This window comes from Protomyctophum bolini (assembly GCF_963924005.1).
Source record: "Protomyctophum bolini genome assembly, chromosome: 20".
Classification (NCBI taxonomy): Eukaryota; Metazoa; Chordata; class Actinopteri; order Myctophiformes; family Myctophidae; genus Protomyctophum; species Protomyctophum bolini.
In genome coordinates, this window is record NC_137881.1 from 19,584,746 (window position 1) to 19,599,234 (window position 14,489).

The 14,489-nt window shown below is 44.4% G+C and overlaps 1 protein-coding gene across 9 annotated transcripts in view; it reads right to left on the reverse strand.

Moving 5' to 3' along the window:
- The window catches only part of chd3 (chromodomain helicase DNA binding protein 3), a gene marked incomplete at its 3' end in the record, with an annotated part of 71,555 nt that overhangs the window by 23,666 nt on the left and 33,400 nt on the right, over window positions 1–14,489 (reverse strand). For 6 of the 9 annotated variants that reach the window (XM_080792805.1, XM_080792804.1, XM_080792806.1 and 3 more), the window contains exons 20-33: window positions 14,129–14,246; window positions 13,499–13,623; window positions 11,909–12,140; window positions 10,537–10,724; window positions 9,141–9,318; window positions 8,836–8,922; window positions 7,532–7,617; window positions 6,648–6,781; window positions 5,182–5,326; window positions 2,876–3,044; window positions 2,398–2,585; window positions 2,076–2,292; window positions 1,521–1,634; window positions 1,252–1,395 (exon numbers count right to left, since the gene is read on the reverse strand). In XM_080792805.1, the coding sequence (XP_080648931.1) occupies window positions 1,252–1,395; window positions 1,521–1,634; window positions 2,076–2,292; window positions 2,398–2,585; window positions 2,876–3,044; window positions 5,182–5,326; window positions 6,648–6,781; window positions 7,532–7,617; window positions 8,836–8,922; window positions 9,141–9,318; window positions 10,537–10,724; window positions 11,909–12,140; window positions 13,499–13,623; window positions 14,129–14,246 (2,125 nt within the window). The remainder of the gene's footprint in view (window positions 1–1,251; window positions 1,396–1,520; window positions 1,635–2,075; window positions 2,293–2,397; window positions 2,586–2,875; window positions 3,045–5,181; window positions 5,327–6,647; window positions 6,782–7,531; window positions 7,618–8,835; window positions 8,923–9,140; window positions 9,319–10,536; window positions 10,725–11,908; window positions 12,141–13,498; window positions 13,624–14,128; window positions 14,247–14,489) is intronic. The other 3 variants (XM_080792807.1, XM_080792802.1, XM_080792803.1) reach the window with 2 other exon arrangements.

Here is a 14,489-nt window from a genome sequence, read left to right on the forward strand (position 1 = left end):
TTTTACTTATACTAGATCTCTTGTCCACTAGTCTCTTCCTAACAAATTACGGTAGTTTAGTTTTTATCTTTACATCTTTAGTCTTAGTTTTAGTCATCATAGCGTAGTACATTTAGTTTTCGTCAGTGAATAGTCTGACGAACATTTTCCGTCATAGTACTATTTGACGAAATCAACACTGCTCCTAAATCTATCTTATTCTGATATATGGCTGACGCTGGTCTATTATAGCCTGGTGAAACCACTCCCCCTGCTGGACAACATTTCCATGCAGCCAGAAGAGAGAGTCTGGGCTCTCTCGGGCAGAGACGATGTACTCCGAACCAGTTTTGTTCGGAGTGATATGCGGCCGCTAGAGGCGGGATCAACGTGAGACTGACGACATATTGACGCACTGCCACAGCGCAAATGTAAAAACACAACCTAACAAGACTACAACTCGAAATGATTATGGAGATATCAGATTTTTGTCCCGCTGTTTCCGGTTCATCGTTTCTGCCTGAGAGAGAGCCCAGATGCAGGCAAGAGGAGAGAACTTGTGAACTCAATACTGCCGCAATCTAGTGGAGTCAGGTTAGGTCTATTATGCAGCAACCTCAAGCCTCACTGTTGATTTCTATTTCTCCCAACTGAGAGTGATTGTTTTGCAATGTGGCGCGTGTTGATTTCTATTTCTCCCAACTGAGAGTGATTGTTTTGCAATGTGGCACGTGAGTGCCAGGAGCGCTGGAGAAGTTTGAGGGATGAGGTGAGAGGATGGGTCCAGGTCCAGTGAGAACATGGACGCCACTCACAAAAGTGTACGGAGAGTGAAACGGAAAGTATGTTTCATACCCAGATTTGGACAATGCTGATAAGCACATGCTAAAGTAAGCTTTGTATGTTGGTAATGTAACAGAGATACCTCTGCACAAGCAGCGAGCAGCAAAATAGCATTTCTAACCATTTCGTGAGCTTTGCCAGAATATGTCTGAGACTGATTTAACCACTACCATTAAACCCTACATACTTAATTGCCCCGGGGAGGGGGGTACCCCAGGGGTCTATACTTGGACCCGTCCTTATTTCTTTCTATCTACACCAAACCTCTTGGCAGAAAGTAGCTGATCTACAAGCTCACAACACAATGATGTACGTACTATGACATGCGAAGGCAAGTGTAGTTTGAAGTGGTAAAAAAGTGAGTGATTGAGGCAACATTGAGCCAAGAGGAAGAAGCAGAGCAGCCAGGTATGTGGAAAAAATATTCACCAGTGAAGCCTCCGTCTGCAATGTTGAACATGAAGCGTGGACGCTCCAACGGAGGCTTCCCGACGTTCCCGTTGCCCTTCGTTAGCTCCTCCTTAGTCACTGCTTTGATCTCTTTCGTCACCTCTTTTTCACCTTTCACCTCCTCTGTGGTGACAAAAAGCAACAAAAAAAAAACCAGTATACAAACGACATGAAATAAGACAGTTTGTTTAGTGCCGCGTCACGGGTGGCAGTGAGAGAAATATGTCTCGGATTTAATGAAGACCTACCCTTCTTCACGTCAGTCACCTCCGACGTCTCCTTGGTGTCTGGCGCGGCGTCTGTTGAGGCGACGGGCTCCACGCTCTTGTCTTTCTCCTTCTCTTCTCCCTCCTTGTCTCCCTCTGCGAGGAGAGAGAGAGACACACACCTGTGTCCATCAGTCTGAACAATACAATGCAGAGCTCTGCCGTCGATAACGATTATGACGTTTTGCATGACTCTAGCCCTAATGTAACGTGTAGGGGCAGAGTAACGTTTCTATCTCAATGTTAGATTATTATTTATTTTTTCAACTTGGGTCAAAGTGGTCACAAAGTGAGTGAGTTTATTGAAATATCCATAGTTTAATGATATGTGCTATGGATGGCATGCACATTTTTCAGAAAGAAGTGGCCATTCAGCCTTCGGACCATGCCTGTTTGGTCAGGGGCTTAGCTGACCAATCAAATGTTTATAGCTGGCAACTGGTTCAGTTTGGTGTGGTATAGTGAATACATTGTAGTTACAGTTAGGTAGCCTACTGTTACTTTATTTAAGTTAACGTTCTGTCGTTAACTTATTACCAGCTTTTTCATCTTTGACCGGGGCAGATTGTTTGGTGGTCGTTTGGTCCGTCTCCTCCTTGCTCTCCTCTGCTGTTGTCGATGGCAACGGTGACGCGGGTGGTGGTGGCGGTGGGTCCATCCCCTCTTTTTTCTCCTCCTCCTTCAAGTCGCTCTCTGCCTTGTTTGCAGGCTTTTGCTCGGGTGACGTGTCTGTCTCCTGTGTCGTAGAAGGCGGCTGGGGGGGGATATGTACAAGCATTTCCATCATTGACCCCGACAGGCAAAAAGATGGAAGTCAAAGCACTGGCTGAATACAAAAACAACAACATTCATTTCCTACTTTTTCAGGGTCTCCTCCTGCACTCTGGTTGCTCTCCAACTCTTTCCCGTCATCCTTCTCCTTCTCTCTGGCTTTGTCCTTCTCTTTGTCTTTCTCTCTCTCCGACGTGGCCTCCGATTCCTCCTTCTCCTCCTCTTTCTCCCCCTCTTTCCCATTCTTCTCTAGCTTCTCCGAGGGAGCAGGTGTAGCTGCCAGACACACACACACAGTCACACACACACACACAGTCACACACACACACACACACACACACACACACACACACACACACACACACACACACACACACACACACACACACACACACACACACACACACACACACACAGGGGGTCATATCCATCCAACTCGCTTTCGGATCCTGACCACACTTAGTGGTCCTTTCATGCAGTGCCCCCTGCTGGAGCTTGTGTGTAGGCCTACAACACATATTTCTACCGTATGTCTGTAATGTGTGTGTGTGTGTGTGTGTGTGTACCTGGCGTGGAGGTGCACGGTGTGTTGTTGGAGCTGGCGTCGGGTGTGGGAGTGGACATCTTGATGGCCGGGGAGGAGGCTCGGGAAGACGGCCTGTCTACTACTGCAGTGACCTCAGGCTTGAGTTCCGGAAGACTCCAGCGCCCGTTGATGTGCTCAAACTCCTGGATCTGCACACACACACACGCACATGTGTACGTTCACTTCCCTAATCCTCTTTACTCTTCTATTTACTTTAGTCACCCCCATGTCCCTAGTTTACACTGTTGGCAGTTCGGCGTGTATTTAAAAAACTTAAGAGACTGGATGAGGGCGTCTTGCAGGTTTCGGCAGGCTTAAATGGAGGACTGTGGGATGACTTTCTAATTCCTTTCTAATTCAATTTAGAGAAAAAAACAACGTATGGGGCAGAGTATCAGAATATGTATACGATATACTCTCCTTATGCACGGAAAGGATAAAGGGCCTTACGCAAACAGGAGTGTTTAGTGATGAATTCACATTCATTCAAACTGTTGTTTGTGTCATGAGTGTAGTCAGTCTACATCCACACAGAAAGCCACAGAATGATAATGCAGTCGGGGGGTTTGGAGTGGGACATTTGGTATATAGTCTTTTTTATTGGCCTAATATATCGTGCACTTGCTGACCGACTGTCGGTATTGAGCAATTTTTTTAATGGGGTTTATATGTGACCCTCACCCTACCATTAATCTTATATAAGGTAAATTTTCAAAAATGTCAAACTTTCCTTATGCTTTAAGTAGCATGTGCCATGTCAAATTAGGGGGTTGATTCTGAATCTGAATCCATTGCAAGCATTAGTTTTGCACAAAAAAACACTCCTTGGGCTAAAACAGCCATAGCCACTTGCCCAAAATGTGCCCAAAATGTGCTGACCTCATCACATTTGTGCTGAAATCATCACATTTGTCATGACGGCCATGGCCGTTTTTAGCCCAAGGAGTGTATTTTTGTGCAAAACTAATGCTTGGAATGGATTCAAAATCATGAAAGCCCCCTAATTTGATATGTCACATGCTACTTAAAGCATAGGAAAGTTTGACATTTTTGCCTTATATAAGATGTTAATGGTAGGATCACATAAACCCCTATAAAATAAATTGCTCAATGCTGACAGCCAGTCAGCAAGTGGATTTATGAATGTATGTATGTATAGACAATATTTTAGGCCAATACTATATACCAAATTTTGCACTTAAACAAAAGAAGCCTGTTGGCTGCTGGACTAAAGCAATGTAATTCTTCACCACGCATACAAGCATCAACCTGTATGTCAAATTTTCTTTTCCCGTCACGCTCCCAGGTTTTTAAGGCGTCTCAAAACGTAATTAAAGGCTTGTATTTAGAGTTACAATTCACACTTTTCAGAGATATTTTAAAGAGCAGACATGAAGAGGGCGGCCTCATTTTCGCCGGTGCCGTACCCATTATCCCTACACTTCTTTGCCTTTTTGTTACTATTTACTGTTTACTGTTTACTGTTAAAATAGTCGATCTACAAGCTACCAACTAGTGTTGATTTTGTCGAATACTATGACGAAAAATGTTCGTCGACTACCAGTAATGGAAACTACATGAAAACGAAGCTATGATGACTAAAACTAAGACTAAATATATTGACAATTTCATCAACAAATAAAAACTAGACTAAAATGTTAGGGGGTAGGAACTAGTGGACAAGAGATTCAATATAAGTCATTTTACACATGGTTGCATGCGCATGGTTGCATGGCGATCTACAAGCTCAACGCGTCGAGTTTGTACATCGGCTCAATTTTCAACAAGTGAAAAATGAGCCATTACGACGGCATCTGTAGATTTAGTTGACTAAAACTAGACTAACACTACAACATTCCAGCTAGGTGAATAAAATGTGACTAAACCAAATTAAAACTATTCAACAGACGACGACTAAAAACTCAAATCAAAATGTGCTGTCAAAAACAACACTGCTCCCAATGTGTCAATGTAAGAACGGCTATTTGAAGAATTTTAAAATGTTTTTCAAAATAGTAAAAAAAGTTGAGGGATAAGGAGTAAGGTAGCCTCGGTTTTTATTTCCAGGGAGAAAAAAAAGGTCTGGGGCCGAGTCCATGAGTCGGCATACAGTAGCGCAAACGTTGCTCACTCTCCTCACCTTTGTTAAATTGACACACACACACACACACACACGTACACACACATACTCCTCTCTATCTCTGTCGCTCTAATTAATTAGTCTCATGTCCAGCAGCTGGACAACCGGTGAAAATAAGGCTGTGCAACTCCGCTATACGCTCTCACCTTCTTCTTCACCAGGGACATGACCCCGATACGGGTGAGGACAGGCTGCCGACACAGGCCCTCCCTCGGGACGCCGTCCGCAAACGTTTCGGCGCCGTCGGCCACCGGTTCGCACAGGTGACGCATGAACAGTGACACGTACGCTCTGGAGAGGAAGAGGGGGATGGAGAAGTGAGTGGAGGACAGGATGGGAGGAGAGAGATAAAGGAGATAGTTATTTTTTGTGGCATTACGTAGCAGTGTTGTTTTTGTCGACTAAAACTAAGATGAAAAATGTTCGTCGACTACCTTTTTTCACTGACAAAAACTAAATGGAAACAAAATTAAACCTAAGCTATGATGACTAAAACTAAGACTAAATGTATTGACAATTTCGTCAACAGATAAAAACTAGACTAAAATGTTAGGAAGGGACTAGTGGACAAGAGATCCAGTAATTCGTTATTTGACACTTGGTTGCATGCTGAAAATAGCAGATCTACAAGCATTGTACAAGCAAGTGAGCTTGTTGATCAGCTATTTTCAGCAAGTGTAAAATCAGTCATTACGACGGCATCAAGGCCCGCCAAAATACATTTTAGTCTACTAAATCAACCGTAGATTTAGTGGACTAAAATCTTATGACATTTAGTCGACTAAAACTAGACACAAACATTCCAGGTGACTAAAATGTAAATTTGAATTATCTCGCTTATTACATGGCTACTTATTAACAGGATCAATCATTCAACATGGAATCTTGATTTTTAAATGATTTTTAAAATCAATCAGTCTGTTATCAGAACAATGATATGCCATCAGGCAATAACAGGCCCTGAATTGCCTTGATTGACCAATCAAATTCAAGTGAGGCAGTCTGAGCGTAAAATAATGCAGAGCGAGGACACTGGCACAGATACATATTTATGACTTGTCTTAGAACATTGCACACAGGAACCTCAAGCACCTAAACACATTCAGACCGTAGGATGTGTGGAAACGTGATATGATATACAACCGATGGATCCAGCATTAACGACGTTGATCTCCTCCGTTCACCAATAAATCCAAAAAGTTGAGCTTGACCCAAATCCTTTTCTATTAGGTCTTTACCCAATAGGTCATAAGATAAAGAGTAGCCAACAAAGATTTTTAGATTTATGCTTACTACAAGCCTAAAAGGCTATAGCTTTATCATGGAAAAAGATAGGCAAACCCAGTATCGCTCAGTGGTGGAGCTAACTATGTGCCTTCCTCTGGAAAAAAAATCACTTATACTCAAAAAGGTGTTTGAAAAGATATGGGGACGGTTTATCCAGTATGCTACGGTCAATATTTATCTCATAAACGGATGCAGATGTTTGGTCTGCCATTCTGCATACTGTGAAATAAAAAAAATTCAATCACTCAATCATTCAAAATAACAAACCTTGAAGTATTGAACAAAGCCGTGCAATAAAATGACATGGGTAACTTTTGTGTCTTACTTGAATTCCTTCTCCGTCTTTCCACGCAGGTCTCTGACCAGCCACTGGCAGGAGAAGGCATCCTGGGCAGGCATCCCCCAGCGCATCACGGCATTCAGGAAGGCCTTGCGCTGTCGCGTGTTGAAGCCCAACACCTATGTGCACAATGTGGACATTATATTGTGAAACAAAATAAAAAATAAACAGTTATCTATGACAGGGGTTCTCAACCCGTGGGTCGCGACAATCACATCACATCACGATAATCAGACATTTTGGAGAAACTACATTACCATAGACTAATTTGGGTTAAATTAACACAGTGTTAGTTAGGGAATCGACACTGTGGATTTAGCTGTGCATGGTCCAAGCTCATATTTAAAAATGGGGACCATTGGGCCCGGTCCGGCTTAGCCGTCCGGGCACCTAGGCTCCTAATGCAGCCTGACATCACAGGTTCGAGTCCTGTTCCTGACGAACTTCCCCCGTCTTTCTCTCCTGCTTTCCTGTCTGTCTCCACTTACTCTATCAATAAAAGGCAAAAAGCCTCCAAAATATCTTCAAACCATCGCATATAAGCATTCAATTCACAATTGAATGATTTAAAAAACACATGGGCAGGCTTCAATTAAAATCACACCTGTGTGAACTGAGTGGTGCAACTCCACTCTCCCCCTGCCTCTCTCTCTCTGTCTCTCTCTCTGTGTGTGTGTCTCTCTCTCTCTCTCTCTCTCTCATTAGCAGGCAACAGTGCAACACTATCTCTCTCTCTCTGTGTTTCTGGCACAACAGCGCCACTTTTTCTCCTACTGGTACTCTAAACATAGTCACATAGGTTAGGACGGACATTGCTGTTCCTTGGAGTGGTTGCACCACTCAAAAATAGAGGTAGCTGTTAGACAGACCTCGAGGTTGCCTCCCACTCTGGCCAGTAGGGGGGGCAGTGGTTTGTCCTTCTCATTCCTCATCTGGCGGCGTGACTGTCTTCGACCTGCAGGGACAGACAGTTGAACGCAAGCCATGGAGGAGGACCAAGGCCGTTTGATACACAGAGCACAGCAACAGAGAATGTTAGTGGAATGAAATGGTTAACCACATTACAATTAAACAATAACAAATTTAAAAAAACTAGTCAACAACATAAGTGTTATTTATGTCATATTGTTGACCCTTCCCTATTACTGGGGCCAGTTCTTGTTGGAGCTGATGATCAACCCTGGCAACAAAAACATTTCCAATTTTTGAAAGGTTTCATAATAGCTTTTTTGGTTTGTTATACTCAACTAATGATATGTGAGATGACAGCCCTGTCTTGTCTTCATCTACATAAACAAACATAGTTAATTTATAAACTAATTTTTTTTCTCCATAAATGTACAGGATTTTTCTGTTCTCTTTTTTAAAAAAAAATTTTGCAGAGCTGGAAATGATCAAATTCACTTTCCATACTTTTCCAGACCTGCTTTGGAGACCTGCCCACACAATCTTGAACGAGTTATGATAGGAAACTCAAATCTACTGTGTGTGCAGAGTGCAGACATGGGTCGTTCTACTGTGAAACTGAAATCCTTTTCGAATGCTTGGAGCGGGTTTTTTTCTTTGCCGTTCGACTGCCTGGAGCACAATATGTATTCTGAGGACAATCTGATCCGTTCCATTGTACCAAGCAAGATCGACGACACGGCCAAGAATAGCAAAGGAATCCGTTCCAAACAGTAATTCATCCCAGGCTTACGTGTACTTTTATTACAGTGCAACATCTTTCTTGGTTCTGTTAATGCATTTTGGGCGGGAACCCCTTTTGGTTATACTTTAGCTATTGAAAAATAGCAGATCTATAAGCTCATAGTGCGGCACCGAGGGTCGCACTATGAGCTTGTAGTTCTGCTATTTTTGAAAAATCGTGAAAATGTGCCTCAAATCTTTGAATATATATTATTACAGAGTGAACATTTTAAATGATTTAAAAGATCTTTGCTTCTGGGGAGGTCCCTGGAACAACATGTTTTCAGATGGGGCCGGAGTCCACTTACATATAGTTTGCGGGGTCCTTGACATGAAATATTGAGCACCAGAAACATTTTCAGAAAACTATCATGATTTAGAAGACATTTGTAGAATCGTCCTCAGGTCTAAGTGGGTTAAGCGTGTGTGTGTGTGTGCGTGTGTGGGGGGGGGGCAGGGGTGATGACTCTGCATGGCTCCTTACCTTCGGGTCTCTCGTCAAAGTCCTCGTCCTCCTCCTCGGAGCCCACCGAATACTCGGACTGGTTATCTGAAATATCAGCATGCCACTCTGAAACAGCACATGGCGAGGTGGTCCGTCAACAGGCTAGGCCCATTTTACTGACGACTAAACGGTACTCACTACTACCTTGTGGATGCTTCACAATGCCATGCACGATACCCCGAAAAGAATAATGTTCCTGGTAATATTGACTTTTTGAGTGTGAAATGAGCAACATTTACAAGACTGGGCTCAGACTGAGCCCAGGCTTGGGTGTTGTTTGTCACCTTGGTCTTCCTGCGCGGCGTCATTGTAGTTGACAGGCTTGCGGTTGCGTTTGCCCTTGCCCAGCTTGCTGGTCAGGTCCTCCTGCTGCTGCTCGTAGTGATGCCTCAGCAGCTTCTCCCAGTAGTCCGGGTCCACGCACTCCTCCTGCTTGATGATCTCTCGCTCTATCTCCTCGACCTGGACAAAACAAATTGTTTTGATTTTTTTTTACGGACAAAGCTCATTAATCAAGTTTTCACCTCAATGTAAATGGGCCAGAGTTAGCCAAAGCTAATTTTCATCTGTAGTCCCTGGGCAGGCTCTTAAAAAATGAATGATAAACGAAAGAAGACAGAGTATGTATAGTGTGCCAGCACACAACACCATGCGTTGATGCCATGTGTGCATAATGTGCAAGCACCCAACACTATATCCATAAAAAACACAATACAATACAGATAAAAGAAAGACAGGGTGTATAGTGTGCCAGCACACAACACCATGCGTTGATGCCATGTGTGCATATGTGCACACATGGCACATATTGGTGACAGGCGCGATGATGCAATGCGTGTGACGTGTGTGTGTGTGTGTGTGTGTGTGTGTGTGTGTGTGTGTGTGTCACTTAAGGCAGTGGTTCTCAAACCCCCAAGGGGTCCTTGACGGAGTTCCAGGGGGTCCTCCCCAGCTAAATGATGTTTGGAACCTTTATGGGTCTGTAACTCTGAGAGTTAAATTAACATTGATTTTATAATATAAATTGGGGGTCTCAGAGAGAGCAATGCCATTAAACGGGGGTCCGTAGACTCTGTGGACTTTGACTATTATTATTATTTCTATTATTTTGACGGGAGACAATACATTTTGAACTAGGACACACACACACACACACACACACACACTTTTATCATCATATCTAGGGATGGAAAATCGGGTCCATTTCAAACCCGGTTCGGCATTTATCGAGACCAGAGTATCAATAAGCTTTGTACAAAACGGGTACAAAGCGGGCTACTCCTGAAAACGTTAGAAGCCAATCGTAGCCAATCAGGATGGATTATGAGAAATCAAATAAACCCATCTTGATCACATGACTATGTAGAGCATGTGTACCGATTTGCGTGAAATTTGGATAAAATCTGAAGGAGTAATATTAGAAAATGTGTTTTACATATGTCGGCCTCCTGGTGGCGCTATAAAGAGCAGATGTGACAAATTCCAGGCAAAGGTTTTTCCTTGGCCTCTAGGGAGTGTGCATGCAAGGTTTTACACAGATCCATGCAGTTAGAGGTAAAAACACTTGAGTTGAAAATGTTCCAGTGGCATTTCTTCCTGGGCCTAGTGGGAATGTGCGTGCACACTCTCACGGAATTGAGAATTGGTTCAGAATCACTTGTTAAAAGAGGTGACCCTGACCTTATCCTCCTCGCGGACCATGTACTGAGCCACTTTGAAGGAGCTGAGGTACTCGTTCATGTTCTGGACGTCTGTGTCCTCCGTGGTGTCTCGGTCGCGGTCCAGCAGCCTCTCGATGGCAGAGCTGTCGTAGTGAATCACGCTGCCCTCCTCATCGTCGCCTTTGTCAATCGCCGGGCACTTCATACCTGGAGCACGGAGATGACCGCCAGGCCTGTCACGATCACGGCATTTTACTTTTGGACGATCAATAATTGTCACACACATAATTGTGTTTTTGGATCGGAACATTGGAACATTTCCGGCTTCATAAACAGACATTGCAAGGGCAGATATGAAAAATAACTGTAATATGCAAAGAAATGACTGACATACATTTAATAACTTTGTTTTGACTACTGTGGAAACAGCTGGCTCGCAACGCATTTCATGGCGACACGTTGGGAGATTGATGCATCTCAAGGGCCTCTCCCGTCAATAAATCTCAAATCAGATTGATTGCACATCAGCTGTTTCCACATGTTCTGTCACATGTTTTCCAGGTGGGAGAGGTTAACCAGGCTACCATTTTTACATGTCTAGCTGTTACAAACATCAGATTACAAATCCCGCTCAACAGGAAAAATAAATCCTGACCCAGTACAGAATTCATTCCATATGTTGATCTGATCCCCCCCCAGTGCCAGCGCTGGCCCGGCAGTCTGCCGTCACCCAGGCGGATATGTTAATCTGCCCCCCCCATTCCAAAGTGCCAGTGCTCGCCCAGCAGTCTGCCGTCACTCAGGAGGATGCGTGCACGCAAACTCACCCTTTATTGCAAGGTCGCGTCTCGCCCTAAGGGCGTCTTACTGGTTATTATTATGCATAAGAGTGTGTGATTGGTCATCCTCTCCCTGAATTATCAGAGCCATAGAGTAAGACAGAGTTACGACATTGAGGTGGCAGAAAAGTGAGCGCTCGAGTGCTGTTCATGCAGCCTGGAGTGTGACAAGCTGGAGTTTGAAATTGTTTTCAAGAGGGTGGCGCAAATATCAGCAATTTTAGGCATGTGTGTGCAACATGACAACTGTTTGAAAGTATTGTACAGTGACAACTAAAGTCTCTGTAATGGTTATGTTGCACTAATACTAAAAAAATGTCTAAAATAAAGTGATTTAAGATCATTAAAGCTGGGCTGTTGCCTGAGTCCAGTGCATTCTGCGAACTTCTGGTCCAGGACATTGACACGCTTCGTAATGCTCTTCGCCAATAGAAGTCTATGTAGAAGAGCCGCCGTTGGACTGGCACGTGAAGTGAGCGGAGTCGTCATAACTCTGTCTTATGGCTCTGTGAATTATAAATTTGTAAAGTGTGACAATGTGTGATTGGTCACCCTCTATCTCGTCCTTGAAGAGCTCCTCCGTGCCAAACTTGAGGATGTCGTCCAGCTCCTGCTTGGACATGGAGCCAGCCTTGGAGCCCAGCCCCGGACGCACCACCAGGTGAGTCAGCATCATCTTCCTCTTGGCCACCTGGGTGATGCGCTCCTCCACGCTGGCGCGGGTCACAAAGCGGTAGATCATCACCTTGTTGGCCTGCCCGATTCGGTGAGCGCGGCTGAACGCCTGGCGGGAGGTGGGGAAGAGACAGAACGTACATTTACACCCGACAGTTTGGGTTAGATTCCTGCACGTTTCCTGCACGACTATATTTTGGTGGGTACAGGCTTTAGTTTAGACATACTATTGGTCCGACTGTCATTAGACCGACAACCTACCTCATCAAACCCTAACCTAACCATAACCACAAGCACGGAGCAGAGCATGTTTGACAGCATGTCTGACCGTTGTTTCTGCATGTCGGTCCGTTGGTTTATCTAATCTTCGTGTGCATCCCCATTTGGGTTCCTCAGCATCAGTGTTTATTTCGTCGACTAATACTATGACGAAAACAAATAAAAACTAGACTAAAATGTTATGAAGGGACTAGTGGACAAGAGATCCAGTACAAGTCATTTACCCTTGCATGCTGAAAATAGCAGATCTACAAGCTCACAACGCGTTGCTCTGCGAGTCTGCGACGCGTTGTGAGCTTGTATTTTCAGCAAGTGTAACAAGGCCCACCAAAATACACTTTAGTCAACTAAATCAACTACAGATTTAGTCGACTAAAATCTTATGATATTTAGTCGACTAAACCTAGACTAAAACATTCCAGGTGACTAAAATGTGACTAAAACTAAATGAAAGACTATGACTAAAACTAAAATCAAAATTTGCTGTCAAAACTGTTTGACAGTTTGGGTTCTCTTTTTTTCCTTTTTTTATCCCACGATTTTGCCACCCATTTTTGCACCCAGTGTCAATTATCAAATGTAATCCTGGGAGCTACACTTCCCCTGCCAACCTGGGAGCAGCGGACTGACCTCATGCTTCCTTCTATGCATGAGGAGTCCAAGCTGCTTCTTTTCACCTGACAGGGGAGAGTTTCCCCGGCCGGACGTAGCGTGTGGAAGGAACACGTTATTCCGACCAGTTCCTTTCCTGCACGGGTCTTTATTTTGGTTCCTCAGCATGCCCGCATCGGTCACATCAACTCTGAAAACCATGCCCGTTGTCAGTACAAATCCACCCCAACTTCTATGCGATTTTTGAGGGGCGCTATATTCAGCTATAGTGTAAATATTTGTCCTAACACAAACATTAAATGCCATTGACAATGAATGGAGAATTTACGTCATACGCGTCTGAGCAAATCGGTATTTTTGTCCTACTCAAACATAAATTCCCAATAACAATGAAGCAATAGATGATAAGAGCACCCCTCACTTCACACGGGTGTGATTTTTCTCTTGATACTAGACAATTGTACATGTTCAAAAATGTGTTTCTGATCCTTCCACCAGGTGGTTGGATGCGTGACTACCCAACCCCACGCAGGGTTCTAGCTTGTGGGAAACAGTCCGGGTAGGGTGTTACAGTACCTGGATGTCATTGTGAGGGTTCCAGTCAGAGTCAAAGATGACGACGGTGTCTGCCGTGGCCAGGTTGATCCCCAGACCACCTGCTCTGGTGGACAGCAAGAAACAGAACTGGCACGCCCCAGGGGCTGGGGAAAGAGAGAGAGAGAGACCACTGGTTTCATTTCAACATGTTAACAACACTAGACCTGTACGTGCCCGTCGCAGTCGGCCGCACCGGCCTACTTGGGAACGATGCAAGTTGGGAACCTAATGATATACATTGTCATAGCACCCGTTTTAACTGTCACCCGGTGTCCCACATGGAGATCTGTGTATGTGCCTGTGCCCACTGGCAGAGCCTGATTGGTTGAGCCTCAATTGGCTGAGGCAGAGGCTGGAAATTGCACAGGCGAAAGGAGTTGTCCCCATTAGGCCCACTGGCAGAGCCTGGCCCAGGTGTAAGGAATTGGCCTCATTAGGCCCACTGGCAGAGCCTGACCAGAGCCTTTTGTGGTGGTTCTGGAGAGCCGTGGGTCCGTGGGTCTGGTTTCGTTTCAACATGTAAACAACATAACACTTGATAGCCTACTGTAGATGTGTTGTGATGACATGACAGCATATCAGTGAAAGGTTGCTCTGAAATGTTCTCACCGTTGAAGCGGTCGATGGCGTCTTGTCTCAGTGCTCCGGTGACCGCTCCGTCAATCCGCTCATATTTGTAACCCTCGAAGTCTAAGAAGTCCTCCAGCAAGTCCAACATCTTTGTCATCTGAGAAACAAAGAACGTAGAGAGACAGAGAGAGAGAAATAGACAAAAACAATTAGCTAACGATCGAACGAATCCACCTAAAAACATCAAAACCCTTGCGTGCACGCGAGTGCACACACACACACACACGCAGTCTTTATGTGCATTATGGTTCAAAATGCGATATTCGGGGCTTGATTAGAGCTTAATTTGACTTGGATATGACAAAAACTATAATCGCCCGGAGGATCCATCACTGCTGCA